At 36.0% G+C, this 25656-nt stretch overlaps 1 protein-coding gene across 1 annotated transcript in view; it reads right to left on the bottom strand.

Moving 5' to 3' along the window:
* The window catches only part of LOC106876972 (uncharacterized), a 142090-nt gene that overhangs the window by 21283 nt on the left and 95151 nt on the right, over window positions 1-25656 (bottom strand). The window contains exon 4 of the mRNA XM_052974201.2: window positions 24919-25071. Coding sequence (XP_052830161.1) covers window positions 24919-25071 — 153 coding nt within the window. The remainder of the gene's footprint in view (window positions 1-24918; window positions 25072-25656) is intronic.

Genomic DNA, 25656 nt, shown 5'->3' with positions numbered 1-25656 from the left:
CTCTTACCCCTGCTGGCGACAAAGGGACTCTCACTCAGAGTAAAAGGCAGACTGTATGACGCATGCGTACGAACAACCATGCTACATGGCAGTGAAACATGGGCTGTAACTGCTGAGGACATACGTAAGCTCGCAAGGAATGAAGCCAGTATGCTCCGTTGGATGTGTAATGTCAATGTGAATACCCGTCAGAGTGTAAGTATCTTGAGAGAAAAGCTGAACATTAGAAGCATCAGTTGTGGCGTGCAAGAGAGACGATTGCGCTGGTATGGACATGTGGTGAGAATGGAGGAGGATAGCTGCGTGAAAAAGTGCCACACCCTAACAGTTGAGGGAACCCGTGGAAGAGGTAGGCCCAGGAAGACCTGGGCTGAGGTGGTGAGGCAAGACCTTCGTACATTGGGCCTCACCGAGGCGATGACTACGGACCGAGACCTTTGGAAATGGGCTGTGCGTGAGAAGACCCGGCAAGCCAAGTAAGATCGTTGCCAGTGCCCCTGGACTGGTTCTTGTGCGGGTGGCACATGAGATGCACCATTTTGAGCGTGGCCGTTGCCAGTACCGCCTGACTGGCTCCTGTAGGATTTTCGAGCGAGATCGTTGCCAGTGCCCCTGGACTGGCTTGTGCGGGTGGCACATAAAAGACACCATTTCGAGCGTGGCCGTTTTCGTGCGGGTGACACGTAAAAGCACCCACTACACTCTCTGAGTGGTTGGCGTTAGGAAGGGCATCCAGCTGTAGAAACTCTGCCAAATCAGACTGGAGCCTGGTGTTGCCATCCGGTTTCACCAGTCCTCAGTCAAATCGTCCAACCCATGCTAGCATGGAAAGCGGACGTTAAACGATGATGATGATGATGATGATATGGATATTAGAAGAAAACACTACAAAATATGACTTTCTTTCAAGAGCAGTAGGAGGTGCAAATTCTGTTTAGCAGAGAAAAGTATCATAGTGAAGAACACCTTCCATTCAGAGGCATGTGAGAACTTTAAAAGTGAAGTTTTTTCCTCATGCCCTCATGAGCTTAAATATATATTAGCTGGTTTGTCGGGGACACCCTGAGTATAACAGTCAGCTTTTCACCTTGAGAATATCCCTCACCATAAACGAAGGTTTAATATTCATGCCACCACACTCAGCATTTGTATGTACAAACTTCCAAAGACCTTGAACAGGGGGTGCAAGTGCAACTGCTAGAATTTTTGTGGGGTGCAAAATCAAAATTTGCACCCCTATTTACTTTTCTCAGGTTCAGAAAACAGTGAATAAAAAGTGATTTATAAAAAATAGCTCAAAATTCGGTTTCTTCTCAAAGAACAAAGAACAAAAAAAAATTAAAAAGAAAAACAATAAGATCTTGTTTGTAAACATTTTTGGTTCGGGGTTTGCACCCCCTGAGCAAATTTCGTTCCTGAGCCAGTGTACATAACAACATGTGTTTAAAATTAACCCTCGCTGTGGCTTTCCCATTCTGCTCTGTCATCTCTTCCCATGCTTCAACCCCCAGCTCACTCAGTAATCAAATACTACATAGAGTTGTGGTGAACTTGTTGCCACTTGAATTCTAGCATAATTCAGCCTTGTTCTTTTTAGTTATAATTTGTTTTAGTTATTGTCCTATGGCTGTATTGTTTCATCTATGAGTTTTTTTTCAATTTTTATGACAACTCTAAGACCAATAGACTAGATGTGGCATTTTCAGGCCTCCAATAGCAAAGGGTCCAATGATTGCTGAATTTGCCTCTCCATTGCCTCAAATTGGCTGTCATGAAACCCTGATATTTTATTTTATATAGCTGTGTGTGTGTATGCATATATATATATATATATATATATATATATATATATATATATATATATATATATATATATATATATATATGTATGTATGTATATACATACATACATATACATACATACATATACATACATACACATACATATATGTGCATTTCATCATAGGGGAACGACTTCACTTTTGAGATGAATATGTGATCATAAAACACTTGATTCATTAGTGTAAGGAGATTCTGGGACACCCAGGGTTTTCGTACTGTGGTGTCTCATCAGGTAAAGGCACATGTATGCATGTATATAAGAGTGTGTGTGCATGTGTGTGTGTGTGTGGGGGGGGGGTGTATCTATAAATATACATATACTGAAGCTGAAAAACCTCATAAACTGTTATTCTGAATTTCACAAAACTGATCATCAAACAGAATAGAACTTTCGGAAGAATACAATGGTTAAAATGGTGCAGTGAGAATCAGTTGGCAGCTAATCAAATAAACATATAAGCTGATTGGACAGGGGGTTGTCATATTTCGAAATAGATGAAATATGTTGGATAAGATGATTGACTATTGATGAAAATAATATAAAGGTTATAAACAAATGAAATAAAGTTGAGTAAAATGAAATGTTATGGTTGATGGAGGAAAATAGTTATAACAATAACTATGTTTTAAAATATTTTTTTATATTAATACCATTTACTCTTTTTTTTTTTTTTGATATTTGAGTGCTATTTTCTCCAACAGGTTTTGCACTTATCTGCTACATGTATGTGTGTGCATGTGTGTGCACATGTGCATGTATGCATGTGTGTGTGCATGCATGTGTGTGTATGTGTATGTATAAAATATACATATAGTCTGGTACTCATCCTATCAGTCACTATTGGAAAACCACTAAGCTACAGGGAGACACACATACACACACACACACACACACACGATAGGGAGACACACACACGATAGGGAGACACACACACAAACACACACAAAGGGAGTTCTTTTCAGTTTTATTAACCAAATCCACTCACAAGGCTTTAGACAGCCTGGGGCTATAGTAAAAGACACTTTCCTAAAGTCTCTTTTGCCAAACAGCTAAGTTACGGGGATGTAAATACACCAACACTGGTTGTCAAGTGGTGGTGGGGGACAAACAGAGACCAAATGACATACTCATACATATGAATAAACGATGGGCTTCTTTCAGTTTCTGTCTACCAAATCCACTCACAAAGCTTTGGTTAGCCCAAATTCAGAGTAGAAGACACTTGCTCAAGGTGCCATGCATTGGGACTGAACCTGGAAACATGTCGGTGGGAAGCAAACTTCTTATCACACACCCACATCATATTAGAGCATCATCCTTAACATTGTGCTTTTTTTGTTCATATATTGAGATTGAATTAAGATATTTTGATTTGTACCTTGAGAAATTCCTTTTAATATGTGTGTGTGTATGTACACACACGTGCATGCGCACACACACACACACACGCACATGCACACACACACACACACACGCACACACACACACCTCTTTTTAAGAATAGCCAGCAGTCATCTTCTCGACCAATGTGACAATGTGCTGAGAAGCTGCTTTATAGTAGACAATTCTAAATATTTCAGTGACCTTTTACAATTCTCACCTAAAAGTACACTGTTTTATGTAATCAATAGGTAATTGTATTACACTGCAGTCACAGCCTTGTTGCTCTAGATATCTGCTGTTACAGTGCAGTAGTAGCTATCTATCTGTACAAGGTGTCTTTTGCTGCTATCTCTGCAGTACAGTAGCTATAACTATAGTGCAGTAGAGACTGCACAGAGCAGTAGCTACCTGAACAATGCAGCAGATACTTGATGCTGGGAGGTAACATCTGTACTGTAGAGTTCAGTAGCTGTTGTATGTCTGTAACTAGCACCTCTACTGTATAATAGCTATCTGTACTGTACAAGTACAAATAATACTATACATGTGTACAGCTAACTGTACAGTATATATATCCATACAATATAGTAGCTACCTATAAAAATTGGTATTGCATATTTAGTGTATGAAGCTACCTGTACAGTACTGTTTATGTTTGGCTGTTTGCACAGTACAGTAAATGGGTATCTGCAGCTATCAGTACAGTATGGGTTTGTCTCTGTTGGTACAGTAGCTGTTGACTGTACAGTACAAATAGACATTTGTACTGTGCAATCAATGTATGAAGCTATTTGCACAGTATTGTGGATGTCTCTAGCTACTTATACCAGGTATTTATACCTTTCTCTACAGTATAGTACAGTATTTGTATATCATTCTACACTACAGGAGATGACCATACAGTACAGTTGGTATATGTAACTAATATCTGCAGTACAAAAGTAGAAACTGGCCAGTGCAGTTAGCTACCTGTAACTATTATACAGTACAAGAGGTGTTTGTATCTGTTGGTAGTGTATGTCATGCATTAAAGAGTAATCTAGCTCCCTGTTTTTTTTGCAAGAAAAATGCTGCTCAGCTGTTAATAAGCTATGAATATATTACCATCATTATTATGATGATTATGATGCTTATATCACACCAACATTTCCAACATATCACCTTAATATGAACAACAGATCCATTATGGTCTTATACTTTGCTAATGGTCGTAGATGAGGTAATGGCAGAGGTAACATTGAAGGTAGTAATAGTTGTGTTGGTGAAAGATAGTCATCATTGATTATATGTTTATAACAAGGCCAATAACAAGGTTCATTGCATTTCTGAAACAGCCACAGTGTCCAGGGAGTATACACACATGATATTGAAGGCATAATCTTTTTGGGTAATGAATATTTTTTTCATAGTTCCTTATTAGTTCTCCCTGATTAGTTCAGAACAAAAACATCTCAGGTCTATTAATGTTCCAAGACCATCTCCTTCCCAGAATTATCTTCTGAATGAAGCAATGACGGTGATACTATTATTGCTGCATTTTGTAGCAAGCAGCAAGGGATCATAGAAATAATGTTGTAACTGACAAAATCATCATCGCCAGACCTAACATTGTTTCATGATTAACTTTCATAGTTTATTCCACAGGTGTAGTGCCTGTGATTTGATTTTTGCTTCTATTTTTGTTTTGCTATTTGTAAAGCTTCTATTCTCTTGTTTTTATATTGATCTCAGCACTTCACTGGTTCTTATTTTATCAGTCCCAGAATTATGGTGGTGGTGGTGGTAGTGGTGGAGGTGGGGGTAAAAATACTGAACTCAGGACATAAAAAAGATAGAACTAAGATGTTCTTTTAAAATATACATAAAAAAAACGAAAGAAGCAAACAAATGCTACTCCCCCCACCACAATTCCTTAGCATAATAGTGGACAATGTTCATATAAGGAGATGGACATGTTCTGGAATATTAAACAAATGGTCAAGAGTAAACTAGTTAAGGTGGTAGTGTTTGTGATAGTGGTCAGGTTGTGTTGGTAGAAGTGGTAGTGTTTGTAGTAATGATGAAGGTGGTATTAGTAGTAGTGGTAGTTACTTTGGTGTGATAGGAATGTAGGTGGTGATAATGGTAGCTTTTTAGTAGCAGCAGCAGCAGCAGTAGTAGTAGTGATGACCGTAGTGGTGATGTTAATGGTATTATTGACAGTAATTGGATTGTGGTGGTGGTGACGTTAGTGGTAGCTGTGATAGTGATGATGATGGTCATAACAGTAGGAGGCGTAGTAGTAGTGGTGATGTTGCTGTGATTAAGAGATAGCAGGATGGTGGTGGTGGTGGTGGTGATGGTGGTGAGGGAGAATGCATCAAGTGACCAATAGCACTGACTTAATGGCGGTCATAAATTATAACCTCATTTACCATTGCTACTTCCTACAGCCATCGCTGCCACCTCTACTGATATAGTTATTCTTACTACTGTTACAGTTTTGTGGTTGTTGTTGTAGAATACCAAAGCCAAAATTACTGAGTTCTTGAGGGAATAGACTGCTGACACTTTGGATAACCATATGGATTTATAGCTGGTTCTGAAGTAGATGAGTTGGGTCAGTTTGTGTTGTCCAAGTGATGGTGGTGCATACCAATTAGATAGCTGGCAGACGTGCGGGTCAGTTGGTTGGTTGGTGGGTTGGTTGACTGACTGACTGACTGACTGACTGACTGACTGACTGACTGACTGACTGACTGACTGACTGACTGACTGGCTGGCTAGCTGGCTGGCTGGTTGGCTGGTAGGTTGGTTGTTCGGCTAGTTGGGAGTATGGCTCAATGGCTGGGCTTGTAGTCATATTCGTTCCTCATAGACAGTTTGTTTATTGTTATACATACATATATATATGCATATATGGGCACAGGACGTCACGAAACGTGTACAACAAAAGATACAAGTACATGGAATATGAACTATTTTCTCGAACAATGAAAGACACAAATGGAAAACGAGACAAACAACACAAAGAACGACCCTTCATCAGTTGTTGGCTGTTTTTCTACTCTTGTATTTCGAGCATTTAACAAGATACGCTTTCGATAAAACAGTTGCTCCCGCAAAGCAAATTAAATAAAATTTGGGATATTTGCGGAGGGTCAAAATTGGTAACACAAACAGGGCAGTGAAAACAAACAGGAAGGGCTGCTAAGCCTAAACGAGGTTGTGGTGGTGAACGTGTAAATCAAGCTTGGACAGGAGACAGACAAGAACATGTCTTCCTTGATATATATATAAGTATATATATATATATATACACATACACACATACATACATCTATCTTTATATATATATATATATATATATATATATATATATATATATATATATATATGTATATATATATAGTAGAATAAGAAATAGAAAGTCCTTCCTTGGTACAATATTATATATTTGGATATGTACATTCCCAGCCTCAGTGAGGTATCATACATAAGAGGGGATATGTACTCTAGATTTCGCAGTGTTACATAATAAGGGTAAGAACAAGTGTCTATCAGCAGGTTTATCAAACTACAAAATCTATGTCAGTTACTTAGTGTTCTGTGCTGCTTATAATTGTGCAATATACCTCCACATGATACCTATACACAGCTAAATGGACTGCATATCTACATGGTATTTCCTACCCATCCTCCAGGCTGCCACTACTGCCACTGCTGTCGCCACCATCACCACCACCACTGCCGCCGCCACCACCACCACCACCACCACCACCACCACCATCAACATAACCCACCTCCTCCTCCTTCTGTGTGTTGTAAACTATCAAAGGCCATTGACATCTTGCAGTTGCAAAATGTCAAGGGCCTTTGATAGTTCTGAGTATCTGCAAGTTGCCTCTCTGCAGTTAACAAACATTTTCAGTTAAATAGGTTGGAACAACGTGAAATGAAGTGCCTGGGCTATGCATTTTCACATGTGGCATATCTTTATAATTAAACTGATTGTATCATTCCATGGTACTGATGCACAATTTAGTTAAACTGTAATATTTTAAAGTTCCTATTCACAGCTATGATGACTGTGTATTCACATGATACTTATATAAAAAGGTGGACTAAACCATCACATCAACTTTTGCAATTAGTTGGACTCTACTAACTCTACCAACATTCTAATTTAAAGCTAATGGAACTCATTACACCCTAACGCATTAATTAAAAACTTAAGGTGCAGGAGTGGCTGTGTGGTAAGTAGCTTGCTTACCAACCACATGGTTCCGGTTTCATTCCCACTGCATGACACCTTGGGCAAGTGTCTTCTACTATAGCCTCGGGCCGACCAAAGCCTTGTCGTATATATGTATATATATATGTATGTATGTGTTTGTCCCCTCCCCAACATCACTTGACAACCGATGCTAGTGTGTTTACGTCCCCGTAACTTAGCGGTTTGGCAAAAGAGACCTATAGAATAAGTACTAGGCATCCAAAGAATAAGTCCTGGGGTCGATTTTCTCGACTAAAGGCGGTGCTCCAGCATGGCCGCAGTCAAATGACTGAAACAAGTAAAAGAGTAAAAGAGTAAGTAACATTTTAGCAAGTGCCATAACTTAGCAAGCACTAACATAACAAGTATGAATTAAGCAAGTTGCCAATTTCTGCAAGTGGCCAACTCAGTAAGCCTTGTCAAAATAGCAAATGCTTCAAATCAGCAATTGCTTGCTTGCTAAATTGCGGCACTTGCTGAAGTGTTACCTGTTGAGTTTTCATTTGCTGAGTTGTAGTGCTCCCTAAGAAACTATACTTTTCATTGGTCCCTACATACAGCTAAATGGAGTGAGCCAGAAAGTGACAAGCATCTGTGCTAGTGGCACAGCAAAGCACCTGAGTCAACACTTGAACCAGCGAGCTGTCAGACAATAAGTCAGTGATCTAATAACTCTCTCAATCTTTTCTCTTTTGCCCATGTCAGTCATTGGACTGTGGCCATGCTGGAGCACAACATTGAACAGATTAAATCAAACAATTGACCCAGTACTTATTTTTCTTAAAGCCTGGTACATATTCAATTGGTCTCTTTTGAAAAACCACCAAGTTACAGGCATGTAAACAAACCAACACCATTTGTCAAGTAGTGGCAGTGGGAGCTGGGCCGATAAGATACAAAGACACAGACAGACAGACAGACACACACACACACACACACACACACATCAAGTTTCTTTCAGTTTCTGTTAAGCAAATCCATTCAAGACTTTGGTTGGCATGAACCCACAGTAGAAAGACACTTTGCCAAGGTTCCACGCAGAGTGACTGAATCCAAGGCCAGATGGTTGGGAAGCAAGCTTCTTAACCGCACTTAATTTTAAGTGAAATCCAAACGATGAAGGTCAAAGTGTTTTTAAAGTGAACAGAAGAAACAGCAATAATATTTACTCAGCGTAGAACGAGCATAAACATGTAGAAAATGTAATTATTAAGTAAACAAGAAAATCTCTCCCCTCATCCTCTCTCACATTACCATCGCAATGTCTAGGCTCTCAGCATGGTTAATTTAGTTCGTTAATAATTATAGGCTGCACTAATTAATGTCAGTGTTGTTTCTTCACATTTCAAATTGAATTAACTTCATGTTACTAATGAACTACAATGGAATTAATATATGAATGTTTTTTTTTTCTTAGAAAAGAATCTAAGAGAACAGAGGAGAGAATGAAAGAGAGGATAAATATACATACATGCTTATGTATATATATATATATATATATATATATATATATATATATATATATATGTCAGTGTATGTGTGAGAGTATGTATAATATATATATGTATATGCATACACACATACACATCGTCTTCTTTACATTCATCTTTCTATTCTGTTATGGGTTGGATGGGACATATTGAAACAGTCAGTGTTTTTAGTCAGATGCTCCTTCTGATGCTAACTTTTTATTTGCTTATTACATACAGGAATACAACATACCATCTTCTAAAAATCAAGATGTGTGTGTGTGTTTGTATGTGAGAGAGAAGAGAGGTGAGAGATAGAGAGAGGAGAGAGAGAGGAGAGAGAGAGAGAAGTAAGTGAAGTACTATATAGTATTGAGCTAAGCAAAAATATAAGATAGATAAAGATAAAGTCTATCTTTATAAGATAGACTTATAAAGTTGTATTCTTAGTAAACAGATTGTGGTTAAATCACAAGTTTTTCTTTTTGGAGCCAGAACAAAAGAGTGATCTAATTAGTTTCAGTCTATAGTAAAGCTTCATCAGAAATTGGTTACCAATTCTTGGTCATAGAGAAGATAGTAGCTTATAGCTATTTAGAGTATGTGCACACTTGGACAGAACTAAATTTTTAATTTACACAACAGTGCAAACACTGGCTACACAAATTAATTAATTAATAAAAATACAATATATTAGTGGGATAAGACAAAATGTACTATAAATTTACAAATGTGTGTTTTTAGTAAACAAAAAATCTGTAGCGTAAGCAAAGTAAATCATTTTTCTTATCAAGGCTAAATTTGATAAAATAAAATACAATAGTTTGGCAGTGGTTTAAGTTGATCTTAACTATAACCACTGCCGATATTTGAGTCAAGGAAGGCAGCATATAAGTAGAACTGTGAGCACACCAGGCAAAATGCTTTTTGATTGTCTTTACGTTTTGAGTTCAAATTTCACTGAGGTTGACTTTGCCTTCCATCTTTACAGGGTTGATAAAACAAGTACCAGTTGAACACTGGGTTGATGTAATCAACTTACTTTTCCCCCAAGTTGGTGGCCTTGTGCCAAAATTTGAAATCAATATTTGAGTCAAGACCTTGTAGCTATGTCAGAATTCAGTTGTACATTGATATCATACAATATATTATAGCATCTATTGAGTCTTGCTACATGATACCACACAGTATAAAGACAGAGACTCCTTGTGGTCAGTCAACCTCTAGAAATAGCAGCTGAAACCCTCAAATCCTTTCTTGCCATTAAAAAGGGAAAAACAAAAAAGACACATTGAATGATATAGTTTTAGATTCAAATGCACAAATAAAATATGTGATGGTCATGATCAGAACGCATTTGATCATAGATGCACATGATCAGGTCTAAACTGGGGCTAAACAGCAGCAGCAGCTCCCCCCCACCATCAACAACAACAACAGCAGCCTTTGGAAACTCTTCCTACTACTAACAATTTAACTGCAAATTAGAAGTGGGACTAGTTTGTTAGGTAAACAAGACAAGCAGAGCTACTGGTCTTCAAAAGGGATATACACACAAATGATGTAATAGCATAGCCATTATAACCAATGCTGACCATTAGAACATTTTGCTATCACCAACCAAAAGAGTGCAGAGTTGTTTATTTAACCAACCAATAGAAAACAGTTTTAACTGAATGGCTTGTAACAATGTCAGTTTTATATAACTCACAAACTAACAGGAAAAAAAAAAACATTGAGTTACTCATACATATTTAACAAGTGTGGCTTGCTTAGCTGATAAAAAAAATTTTTTTTTTAATAAAATTGGCAATGTTGTTTACGTGAATGACAATAATAGATAAACAATATTTGACTGATCAATAGATATTTAATGTAAGACAGTGTTGTTGATTGATTTAACTGACCAACAGACCAATATTATTTCAAAGAACAATAAATGAATTTTTGGAAAACAATGTCATCTGTCCTGATCGAACAGATCTATAATCAAAAGAATTCCAGCTGTGACCGTCTCACCTTTTTACTCCAGTATCTCTAGGAGTATGTTATTCAGTGTATCCTTCCACTTTAAAGGTGATAAAGTGTGATGTGAGGGAGATTTGGCTGCTATTTCTAGCTGACCAAGCAACTATGCAGAGGCTTTTTCATTGGCTTGTAAAACAACATTGTATATTCAGAAGGCCTCTATTTCTTTAAGCGATCAGTCGAAATTTTTGAGTGTTATTTACTTAACGCAGTGGCAATATTTCAGTAATCAATCAGTATTTAACAAAGACCTCTTCAACTAACTTAGCCAACATAATGAAACTGCCTTATTTACTTAGTTGGTCAACGAAAAACAACACTGACAACAATATTCATTGAATAACCGATAATATATTTTTAACAAAAGCGGCAATAAACAATCTTCAACTGACTAACGAGATTTCACATCAAATGAAAATTATTTTCAATGACCAAGCAACACTGTTTTGATCTTTAACACTATCGGTCATTTAGAAAGCTGAAATTTGAAAGGGGTCATTGAAAAGAAGAAGAAGAAGAAGAGAAACAGCAGATGAAGAAATCTAGTTAGCATAAGAAAGGGAGTAAATCAAGCCACAAGATTGCAGTAAACAGTATTCTAAGATATCCTTAATGTCTCGTTATAAATTTACATTCTTTAATGACTTTAGTGATTTCCCTGTAGTTATTTTGAGATGTGTTCTTTTTCATATAGGAAATTCCATCCTTCAAGGCAGAATATTGATTATCTGTTGGGAATTCAGAGCAGAAGACACAATATCAAAATGGCTTCTTTGATAACAGAATAACAAATGTTTCACTCTTTAGTCTTTGAAGTCTTCTTCTTGATTTCATTAATGTTTGCTTTGTCTCTATTTTCATTAAAGAAGAGTTCTACATAAAGGTTAATTACTAAACTATCAGATTTCACTACATTTGGCTTTGACACAACTCACCTCCATATATGAAGGTTATACCAGTTATGTGTTTGTGTATGTGTGTAGGTATAACTTTATACACAAACACACACACATATATGTGTATATCAACTCTGCTACATATGTATTATATGTATGAATATATGTATGTGTGTAATAAAAATGGGCTGTATTAGTGTTGATGATTATATAAGTCAGTGAAAACCACTAGAAGCCTTTTAAAGAGTGAGTGGGTGAGTGCTTAGCCTTGGTCTCATGGGGTTAATTATATGTGAAATAATAGACACATACACACATTTTAGAGTAGAATTAATGTATGTAGTAGGTACCTTTGTAAGTGCTACTCATAGGTTCACATTATACATGTTTAGTAAGGCAATGAAAACTGTTTGTTGCCTGACAAATGGTTATGGGTATAACACGAAACTCCAAGTACCAACACAAACAACATCAGACACATATACATATGTCTCCCTACTCCTCCTCCATTTATATATTTTAAAATCCACACACACACACACACACACACACACACACACACACACACACACACACATATATATATATATATATATATATTGGAACAGTGATATCCCAGCATGACTGCAGCTTTGAAGCTGAAACAATTTAAAGATTTAAAGATTTATGTATGTAAGTATGTATGTATGTATGTATATATATATATATATATATATATATATATATGTATGTGTGTGTGTGTGTGTGTGTGTGTGTGTGTGTGTGTGTGTGTGTGTGTGTGTGTGTGTATAATGTATTACATATATATCCATTCATACACATATATGTGTGTGTGCATAGATATGTTTGAGTACATGCATGTTACATATGTATGTATGTTACTGACAATGCATACAAAGTTTTATCTATAGGATAGCTGTCTCTTAACATATGCAAATGACATATTTACAATTCCAGCAATATTTATACACTTTATTTATTTATTTATTTATTTATTTAAAATAGAAATAACATTACTTGTCTAAATGAAACACAAAAGACACATATGCTCATTCACATACACACAATCACTCACTACCCACGTCTCTCTTTCTCTCTGTATACACACACACACACACACACACACATATATATATACAAATACACATGTACGTACACATACATGCATACATACATACATACAAAGAAAAGTATAAAAATTTCTGTTGGCTTCAATGATGATTATTCCAGTTGTTCAATTAACTGAACTACTAACTCACTGAATTAGCATGCAAAGTGGCTGAATATTCCACAGAGATGTTCATCCTCAACTCTTTAGCATTCAGATTACTCTGTCAAATACAAAGCCTATTCGTGCACATTGTTTTCTATTAATCATACATTATCTTGTAGCCTCAAATGGTGAGCTGGCAGAACTGTTAGCACACCGGACAAAAATGCTTAGTAGCATTCCGTCTGCCTTTTATATTCTGAGCTCAAATTCTGCTGAGTTCCACTTTGCCTTTCACCCCGTGAAGTACCAGTCAAGTACTGGGGGTTGATAAAATAACTACCAATCACTGTAATAGACTTAACCTTCCCTTCAGAATCCGGTGACCCAGTGCCAAAATTTGAAACTGTTATCTTGTAGCTTCGAGATTTCAATGATGTAGTCGTTTATTTTTAGAAAGTCATTGTAGGGTATGTGTGAGAGGCCAGATCTGACCAGTTGGAACATAAAACAGGTTGAATACTTGGGCCAGATATGGCTAGTTTGAATACTAAAAAGTTAATATTATTCTTAAGCAGAATCTGCAGGACACAAGAGTGTGACTAAGCTGGTTCTTCAAAATATACAAGCACAATTCAATTGACTGGGCTTCTGCCACAGTTTTCTGTCTAACCAATGTCACTCACAAGGCTCGGGTAAAGACATTTGTCCAAGATGTCACGCAATAGTATTGAACCAGGAACTTCATGATTGCTAAATGAACTTCTTAAACAGTTTGTCATGCATAAAACTATACATGCAAACATACATTCCTTATTACCCCCTACTGTGCATAGATTATATATGTATATTTATTAATATATGCTTATTCGTTCAAATATATTAATTTATATACAGAAAATAGAGAGAAAAAAATAACGAGTGGTACAATATGTGTGTGTGTGTGTGTGTGTGCATGTGTGTTCATGCACATGTACATACACAAATATACACATATGAAAGGATATAGATACCCATATTGACATGTATGCCTAGATGTTTGTATGTTGCACAAACATATATAAAGCATATATTGCTATATGTCTATATATAAGGCTACACATGCACACACACACATCTGTATTTGTATATTTTAAGGTAATTATCATATCTTGATTCAAAAACATAAAGATAAACATACAAAATAAAAACATGCATTTACATATATATTACACACATATTTCTACACATTTTTGTTTGTTTGTTTATTTGTGTGTGTGTGTGTGTGTGTGTGTGTGTGTACAAAAATACAAACATACACCATGCATATAAACACACACACACACACACACATACATACATAATATGCATCATCTCATCATTTTACATTCACTTCCTATGCTGACATGGGTGGTTGGACAGTTTGACAGAATTCATTGAGCTGGGCTCTGATTTTGCATGGTTTCTATACCTGGATGCCCTTCCTAATGCCAATCACTTTACAAAATTTATTGGGTACTCTTTTTCCTTTGTGACTCCAGCATGAATGAGGTCACCTTATAGCTCACAAGACTAAAGAATCTCTATGAATGAAACAAAAATATAAAATGAGTGATATCATTAAGTGATGGAGGAGATAATAAAATACTGGTCCAGAGCAAGAGAGTAAAGGGAGAGGGAGTGTAGTTGGTGGGGTAGTAGTGGTGTATCCAGTGTTATTCCACATTATAAAGATGAATATAGGTGAGGAGAAATGAAGGAAATAAGTGTTGAAGATCTAGAGAGGGTATAGTGACATGATTATTGAAGGAAAAAGAAGTGAGGACGTCATGGGAGGAACACACTGAGGGAAATAAGAAGGTGTTAGGGATGATGGAAAAGCTGTGGGCAGAAGGGCAGTGAGAGAAGTAAGGCAGGAGATAGGGGAGCAGTTGATGAATGTAATGAGAAAAGTGAGAGAGGCTGAAGGGTACCACAGAGATGGGGAAGGGAAGAGCAGAGGATGAATGCAGTGAAGATATCCTAGGTGGAGAGGTAGGTGAGGAGAGGGCAGTAAAAGAAAGACAAGTTGGAGAGAAGTGATGGGTAAATGTAATGAAAGTATCCCAATCTCTGACGCTTCACATGTTAAGACTTCTCTTAACCATACTTGCACAAGAAAGCAGGTTTGCTATTTATATATTCGTTCAGTCATTTTTGTAAACCAGTGCAGATTGGACAGTTACTTATATGAGGTAGTTTTTTACAGTTGGAGTGCTCTTCCTATCACCAACACTAACTTGCTTTTCAAATAAGGGATTTTATATCCTACTGAATTTCAAAAATGCAGAGCTACAGGACATTATGTTTGAAGGGAATGTAAACATGACAGCACCATGTTTAGCTCACAAATTTTCTTCCAAAGAAGCAGAAATTACAACTTCAAGAACACCACACATGCACACACACACACACACACACACACATGCACACAAAGAGGCACAAACACATATATGCACACACATATATATGGTCTTTCATACAGTTTCCATCAACCAATTCCTCAGGCTGACCAATAACAAAACAGTGGTCAGCCTGAAGCCATAATAGAAGATGCTTCATCAATGTGCCATGCAGTTGGACTGAACTTGAGACCATATGGTTGTGCAGTGGACTTCTTGACCACACTGCCATATTTGAGTTTATATACATACATATATATATATTATGCTCCAGCATGACCGCAGCCGAATGGCTGAAACAAATAAAAGAATATATATATATTTACATGCAGTTAAATATATGTCTGATCATAGAGTAACCAATGGTTTCACATCCATGAAGCACTTAGCTTTATAGATGGCTTGTCAGACTCTAATGGTGTAGAGTAAATACATTACTGCTCTATACAGTAGAGTGTGCTTCTTTTTCAAATATATAATCCACTGATGATATATAAATAAATATATATATATATATATATATATATATATATATATATATAAAGTAATTAAGTTTATGTCTGGTCATAAAGTGACCAATGGTTTTGCACCCACAAAGGCGGATGTCTCCATTGGTCACTCTATGACCGGACATAAACTTAATTACTTTTAATACATTACTGCTCTATGCTTAGAATGTGCTTCTTTTTTGGATATACGATACATTGACAATATATATATATATATATATATATATATATATAGAGAGAGAGAGAGATAGGCATAGACATAATGGTTGTATGGTTAACCCTTTAATGGCAAAGTTAAATTTCATGGTTATTCCAGTAATGATGTTAAAAAATAAATTGGTATTTTCAGCAAGTTACATTGCCTCAAGAAACTTGACATATCTCAGCAAAAATTAGTTTCAAGCATGACATTTCTCAACAAAAGACAGAAAGATATAAAACTACTTTCTGCAGTTAAGGGAAATGAAATTTTGAGTGGATGTCTGAAAGGTTAAGCGGTTCATTTCACAACCAATTGTTCCATTTCATCTTATTGCATAGCATCTTGGGCAAATGTCTTCTACTCTAGCCTGGAACTAACCAAAGCTTGTAAGTGAAATTTTATCTAAGGTCTATTATCTAGTGTTTTTTTTTTACGTTTGTGTCCCTTTGTGCTCTATAACTTAGTGGTTCAAAATAGGTACCAGACTGCTGTAAATATTGGGACTGGTGTGATTGACTAAACTCTCAAGGAGACATTACTCAAGTGGAATGACTGGAACGAGTAAAAGAATATGAGAATATATTTACATGTGTGTGTGTATGTTTGTGTGTGTGTGTGCATATATGTGTGTGTGTGCATAAATGCATGATAAATATGTATACATATACAATCACACACATACATGTATCTATGAATTAAGTTTATACTATCAGATAGCTGCATGCATATGGGTACCCAAACATTCACATACACACATACTAACATGTCTGCACATACTTTCTGCCTCATCATCATGCATTTATATATATATATATATATATATATATATATATATATATATATATATATATATATATTACACACACACACACACACACACACACACACACACACATTTACACAAACATAACACCACTACAACACCATACCCTCGTGGTGCTCCACTTGCCACCACCTTCATCACCACTGCAACTACTGCATTAATCAGTTTGCCAGCTGAAAATACACCCCCATCAGAATTGACTATTTAAAAGTCGTTAAACACAAAGTGTTTTGTTGAGGCCATAACTGTCTCAGTTCAGATGGGAAGTTTTTCATGGATTGGTTTATATCTTCACTCAGTGTCTGACATAAATTTTACACATAGGAGGGGACACAGTGGATTCACTACTACATAATGATGATGATGATGATGATGATGATGACGACCACCCCCACCTCCACAATGATGTCTACTTCTATGACTATGATAGCCACCACTACCTCCACCATCATTGCAAGCACTGTGATAGTCAGCACCACTATAACAGCCACCAATGCCACAGCCACTATCATCACCACCACAACCACAACAACAACAACAACAACAGCAACTGCCATCACCTCTACCACCACTACTGTAATACAACCATTACCTCATTATCACCACTAATAGCACAACAGACTTCACTTTCAAAACCACCACCAATACTACAACTATCACATCCACCATCATCGTTAACAACTCTATGATCAATACCATCTTCATCAATGATGCCAGTATTAACAGAATGACAGAAATACTGAGGGAGTCTCTATATGATTGCTTGACCTGCTTGACGTTGCAGTCAAATCTCTCTTAAATTATACCTTATTGCCTGAAATTTTTTTTAAAAAGGGCACATTGGATAATGACGTCCAAGGTACACAATGCCTGAAAAAGAGGATCATCATAGCTGGAATGCTTTTTACCAAAGATGCTGACCTATCAAAACTGTAATCACACAATAAAAGTACTCTCAGCATACAGGCACAGGCTTGGCTGTGTGGTAAGAAGATGCTTCTCAACCACATGGTTCTGGGTTCAGTCCCATTGTATGGCACATTGGACAAGTGTCTTCTATAATAGCCACAGGCTCACCAAAGCCTTGTGAGTGGATCTGGTAGATGGAAACTGAAAGAAGCCCATCATATATATGTGTGTGTGTGTCTTTGTTTCTGTGTTTGTCCTCCACCACCATTTGACAACGTGTGTTGGTTTGCTTACATCCTTGTAACTTATTGGTTTGGCAAAAGAGACTGATAGAATAAGTACCAGACTTAAAAAAAAACAAATTACTGGGTTTGATTCAGTCAACTAATAACTCTTCAAGGTGGTGCTCCAGTATGGCAGCAGTGTAATGACTGAAACAAGTGAAAGATAACAGATAAAAGATACACTGCAGCTATGATCATCCAGTAATTTTGACTCAGGCATAATGTCTACAAAACAACATTGTTCAATTTACTTTCAGTAAGACTGTAGGATGTACGACAAGGGAGGAGACTGGTGGCTATTTCTAACTTATTGAATAACCACATGAAAGCTTACTTGCCAGCTCATAATTACATAAGTTACCATACAGACACCTATATTAGATGCACCGGTTGACAAGTCATAGTGAAAGAATAAATCACACCACCTTTGAGTATATAAATGAATATAATATTTTGGCTGCAGCTTTTGACCCATTCAGAAGTCACACATCGCTTTTTTGTGAATACTGTTTGCAACTTTGCTTGTGTTTTCATACATATATATATATTTGAAATTTTACAGTCTAGCAATGTCCTGGAACCATAGATATGATAGCAATGTGTTTTGTATGATGTATTTCTGCAGCAAACAAATTAGGTGATGCTTTTAAATCAACACTCCTGATTGGCTGACAATATACATCTAACATCTATGGACATTAGTGTTACACCTACCTTGTAGAGAACTATACGTTTATATTCTAAATGTATGTGTGTATATTAATGAGACTGCTTATAGTCACAGATATGTTTGTTTTGTAGCAGAATAAAATTCTGCTTAGGCTGTTACTTTGTTTTTTCTTTATGCATGACATCATCAACATGTATTTGCTTATGACACTGATATACATGTGGACTGAATAGTGACATGACCAACACAACTTATATACTCAATTATTTGTTGCTGCTGCTGCTGCTGGTATGTGTGCTTGCACATGCAAGTGTTTATGTGTGTGTATGTATTAGTTTGCTATGAATTTCTAGAGTAGAGCATAGGTATGTATGTGCATGCATATTTGTGTCTAATGTGCATGCACATGCACACACACACCTTTTCCAAGCTACTTTGAAGTTCCAGCTATGTAGCCTTCATTTAATTGTCCAATGAAAGTTACATAGCTGAAACTTTGAAAGGACTATCAACCTTTCCCTTGGTAAAATGAAACAAATATATTACTTTACTGGAAAGTATTGAGTGATCCTTCAATTTAAGGTTTCATTGTTATTATATATAACTATACAAACACACACACACATAATATACATATCTTTATTAATATACACACTCACACACACATGCGCACATGTGTGCACATACACATATACATGCAGCTGTGAAATGTTACATGTGCATAAGTTTAATAAAACGAAAGCACCAATAAATCTGACTCCTGACAGCTTAGTGCCAACAACCATTAATTTATAGCAACAATAGGGCTGAAGGAAAATACCTGAGGGTGGAAGGGGGTGCATCCTACAAGCTAAATACACATACAGTAGAGTTAATTAAATGATTTATAACTTTGACCCAGAGTTGCCCGCCAGCCAAGACAACATCTGGCAACCAAACCACAGCACAATGAACTGAACTGCATACATGCTTCCAAAACTGGTCAGGACAAAGGTGTTGCAACTATTGATGAAATTATGATACACACACACACACAAAAGAGTATGGGCAGAGGTATGGCTGTGTGACTGAAAAGAGCTTGCTTCCCAACCATCTGACTTAAGAAGGTGTATTTTACTAAAGCCCTGGGCCTACCAAAAGCACTAGGCCTACCAAATATGTGCATATATTTTTGCATATGTATGTGTGTGTGCCTTCATCTTCACATTTTGTGATGGTTATAAACAAATATCAAAATCATATATATATATATATATATATATACACACACACACATTTTATATATGTGTATATATAGATATATACACACACACACACACATTTTATATATATATATATATATATGTATGTATAGGGGGAGAATTCACAAAAAACAAAAGACAAAGGCAGGTGGTGTAGACAACAAACAGATGTATTAGTTTTACGCTCGGGAAGTGAAAAAGTCTTTAACGTTTCGAGCCTATGCTCTTCCACAGAAAGGAACACAGAAAGAAACAAGGAGAGAAAATAAAGAATGTGTAGTGGTTAGCGATCTATCATGGCGAATATATATATATAGTCAATCCAAACATGAACAAGCAAGAAAAAATACAAAAAAATAACAACGCGAGGACATGGAATAAGTACAGTGTTATTGGACGCTCAGGAAAGGAAAGAAAAGAAAGAGGATTTCAAGTTTCGAGTGGAACTCTTCATCAGAAATATAGAAAAAGTCTAAAGAAGGATATATGTATTTACTTCAAAAGTTAGACAGAGAAAGGAAAAAAGATGAAACTGGGCAAAAACATAATAGACAGAAAATGGAGACAAAACATGATACAAGGAACATTTGCAGCTGATTTTCTCATCAGTTTGTTTCCGAGACATCTTAGTGGTTTATGCTATTTAAAACCAAGGCCACTGTTATCAACAGGAGTGCCAGAGCAATAGAACTACAGGAAAAGGCTGATGAATAAATATATATATATATATATATATATATATATATATATGTGATGTATATATATATGTATATATGATGTACATATATATGGGAGAATTTACGAAAAAAACAACAACAGACGAGTACAGGTGGTGTGTATATATATATATATATATATAATCATCATTGCCATTTAGTGTCCATTTTACATGCTCTCATGTGTTAGAGATGGTTTGACTGGAAGTCGGAGAGCTGTACCAGGCTCCGGTCTGTTTTGGCTTGGTTTCTATGGCTATATGCCCTTTCCAGTGCCAAACACTCCGCAGAGTGTATTGGGTGCCTTTAACATATCATCAGCATTGGCAACAACTACGATTTCACTAAGTCTGACATGTCTTCTCAAGTACAGTGACATATCTTCTCAAGTACATATATATGTATAGAAGGTAAAGACCCCCTTTGGTTATGAATAATGATAGGATTGCACCTAGTAATTTCCTCTCCAAGGAACAAGTCCGAGCAAGGTTGCTTGTGGAAGACCAGCAGTAGCCTGTGCATACAGCCCTCCCCTCTCCATGCCAACAATGTCATTCAAGGGAAAGGTAAAGCAGATATAAATTGGCACCAGTGACATTGCAGCTCATTTCTATAGCTGCACGAACTGGAGCAATGTGAAATAAAGTGTCTTGCACAAGAACACGATACACAGCCTGGTCTGGGAATCAAACTCACAACCTCACAATTGTAAGACCAACAACACTCTAACCATGTGCTTTCATATATATAATGTATATATATATATATATATATATATATATATATATATATATATATATATGAGTGTGTGTGTGTGTGTGTGTGTGTGTGCGTGTGTGTGTGTGTGTGAATGTATATTTATTCTTTTACTTGTTTCAGTCATTTGACTGTGGCATGCTGGAGCACTGTCTTGAAGGGTTTATATATATATATATATATATATATATATATATATACACACACACATACATATACTCACATATATACTTATACACACACATTATATATGTACATATATACATTGTATGTATATTTTAGATACATGTATATATACATACATGTATGTATATCATTGTTCTTCTTCCAATGTATAGTCATTAATGTTGCTTTCATTGAATTAACATGGAGTGACACAAATGCAGCATGTACATTTTCTTCCAAAATAAAGCTTTGGTGTAGTTTGATCTGAAGGTTCATTTTATGACCCTCAATTTTGCCAGTGGCTTTAAATTAACATTACAGTCCCTCCCCTCAAGTCTTATACACACACTGCTAGATAAAGTTCAGTGGTACCAAAGTGGGTTTACAGCCCATACCCTCCAAGAACCCCCTCCCCGCCACCTCTCTCATACATTTGCACACACACAAAAAGTAGTTCTGTGGCACTGAAGTGGCATCAGTCCTTCTCCACCCCTCACACATGCACATGGAAATAGTTATTGTATAATTGGGCTATTAATTGCTATGGTTACTGTAATTGATGTAAAGATGTTTCCAAACCCTCTCCCTTCTTCGCTGACCATACTTGTTACAATTAAGAAGAGACTAATGGTCAGATTTGACTTCAATTCCAATATGATGATGATGATGGCAGCCAGAGCAAATGATGCAAAAATCTCATTAGACCTACGTCATTTTACCATTAGTATTGTCTACAGCTAATTTTGCTGCTCCTTCAAGACAATAATAATTACAGAATGAACCAAGCTGGTTGTTTCCTTCCCACTCAATATTTGCTGAACTTATATGATATGATGTTGAAAATAAAACCTAGACTAGACAAGTAGCAACTGGTGAGGAGACAAAATTCTTCAAGTTGTATTTCCATTAAAAAGAATAAATGATATTATATCGACTGACCACCCTTCATTAGAAACTTTTGTTTCTAAAGCTACACTAAATGCATTTTCTTAACAGAATTAATCATTAGTTCAATGGTTCTGTGGTGTTGTATGTAAATTTGGTCATAAATTTAATTAATTGATGAAATAGCTCTTCTCCTGGATAGTAAGCCAGCACTTCAAACATGCCTTTGAACACACATTGTCAGCTAATGAAATATTCATTAGTTGTTATGCAGTGCACCAATCACCACCAAATACAATAGTGATCTATAGCATACAATGGCACCAAGTTACCATAGTACTTTTAGTTATAGCAAACTACATAGTTTACACCTGTTGTTGTTTGTTTGTCTCAGTCAGCTCTACTTAAATAAACTTCTGACAAGGAAGTAGTTGGCTGAACACTTAAGAATGAAAAATATTCTCTTCCAGAATATTTATTTGCAGCTAAATGGGTTGGGATTCTGAGAGTTAAGTGCAGTGCCAGTGATGGAATATACAAAGATCCTTTAGCTAATAGGTTGACATCATAACAACACTGTCATCTATGATTTTCACAGATCAATAAACAAGTCACAGAAACAATGTTAAAACAGAAATAATTACTAAAGATTTATGCCAACACAACCAAGTAATGTAAATAAATGTTTTCATTAGACATTGTCTTTAACAAAATCTTCATTCCCTAGTAGTATGTGATTTCCCTTCTTATATATATATATATATATATATGTATATATATATAGATATATATATTTTATTCTTCTTGTTTTTTCCTTATGTGCTTGTTGTAACCCCCTCTGCCATTTTTTTCTACACATGTGCATGTGTGTGCATAAATGCACATGCATATGTCTGTGTATGTATTTATATGCAGGTGAGTGTTTACTTTAAGTGTGCATGTGTATGTATGTGTGTATGTATATATATGTGCGTGTGTGTATAGGAGTGTAGGTATATTTATATGTAAATGTATATGTACATGTATATGTACATGTGTATGTATGTATATATATACATATATATAATGGAAAAATTATACAAAATGTATATATATATATATATATAAATATATGATTATATATATATATATATATATATATATATATATATATATATATGAATATATGATGATGATGATATATATATATATATATATATATATATATATATATACACACACATATATATACATACACATATATACACACACACATACACACAAATATATTATATGCATGTATGTGTATTTATATGTATATATGTGTGTGGGTGTGTGTATGTATTGTAGATGTATGTAGGCATGCCTGTGTTGGCGTCTTTTGTTCTATGGAACAACAGACCCCAAACTCCCCCATCCCTTTACCCAAATAAATTTGGATGACAGCATTCTGGTAATTCACAAATCTGTTGCCACATCAGTTGAATAGATTCTTATGACCACAATACATTCCCCATACCAATAACAATCCTTTTCTTCCTACTACTCAATTCCAAACCACACCCATTCTTGAATATTTTAGGTCTCAATCTTTTCTATATTGCCCATTACTACTCTAAACTTACTTTCTTGATTTTGTTGTTGTCTGGTTGGCATGGTTTCTATGGTTGGATGCCCTTCCTAATGCCAACCATTTTACAGAGTATCCTGGGTGCTTTTTATATGGCACCAGCACTTCTTCTTGCCTTTAACCCTCCAACGCGGAGTATAGGCCACTTATAACTAAATTCCATGTCGCATAATTTCTCGCTTCTGTACTTATACTCTGCCATGAATGTCCCCCTTTCTCTAGTTCCTTTTGTGTTGATCTATGCCACGAGTTCTTAGGCTACCTCTCTTTCTATATCCATCCGGATTCCACTGTAAAGCACTTTTCGCTGCATTTGGTGTGTCCTTTCTAATTGTGTTACCAATCCACTTCCACGTTTTCTTAAATATTTGCTCTCTAATTGGAACTTGATTCGTTCTTTGCCATAGCTCCATATTGCTTATGTGTTCGGGCCATCTGATTTTAAGTATACTACGCAACCACCTTTTAATTAGTGCCGGTACAGTAGCTTTTTATGTGGCACCAAAAATAAGGGAGATCATTTTAATCAAGCCTAATTGAATTAATATAAATATTACTGGATTTATTTGGTCATTTTAGTTGTAGAGAAATGACTATGTACTTAGAAGCAAATGTAGGAGATATATTAAAACAGGAATCACTTACCTGTAGAGACAGGAATCAGAAGCTGTTGGACTGGTAGAGATGAACCTGTAGTTTGTCCTTGGGTTAAATGCTGACCAGCAATGAAAAACTGTGGTGCCACTTGCGGTTGACTAAATAACTGCTGGGGTTGATTGGAAAGGGCTGATATTGTACCTGAATGAAATAGAATAAAGTGTTGAGGATAATTGTGTTTGTGCATAAGTAAAGGAAGATGTGTACGATATAATCATGAATATTACTACTGCAGAATGTGTGTGCGTGTGTTTTTTGGAAACAAGAATGAAGGGTGAAGTCAATATATGTTATACATATTGTTTGGCAGGAAGTTGAAGCTTCACTCTTGGAAACTGTATGGAAGCCTGTCAAATTTATTATAGGTTGTAATCCAAAAGTACAACCTTGTCATATATTGTATCAGTTTGATATGCATGCATACACTTGTGGGATACTCAACCATTTAGATCAATAGTTCTCAACTGGGGTCTATATAAGATTTTGTTGTTAAAGTTCAGGAGTATTAAATTCACTATACTTCTAAAACACACTAAGTATTTTAACATTTTTTTTTTATATACAGTTCTTGATATTTATTTATAAAAATAAAAAAAATTTTAACATGGAGGTGTAGTAGAGTAAAATAGGAATCAATGGGGTCCATGAGTTAAGAACCACTGATTTAGATTTTGTTGCTCAATCAATAAATTAATTTAACAAGTAAGTAATTGATTGAACAATAGA

Source organism: Octopus bimaculoides, chromosome 18, assembly GCF_046866305.1.
Source record: "Octopus bimaculoides isolate indiv1 chromosome 18, ASM4686630v1, whole genome shotgun sequence".
Taxonomy (NCBI): Eukaryota; Metazoa; Mollusca; class Cephalopoda; order Octopoda; family Octopodidae; genus Octopus; species Octopus bimaculoides.
This window is presented reverse-complemented; position numbering and strand designations above follow the sequence as displayed.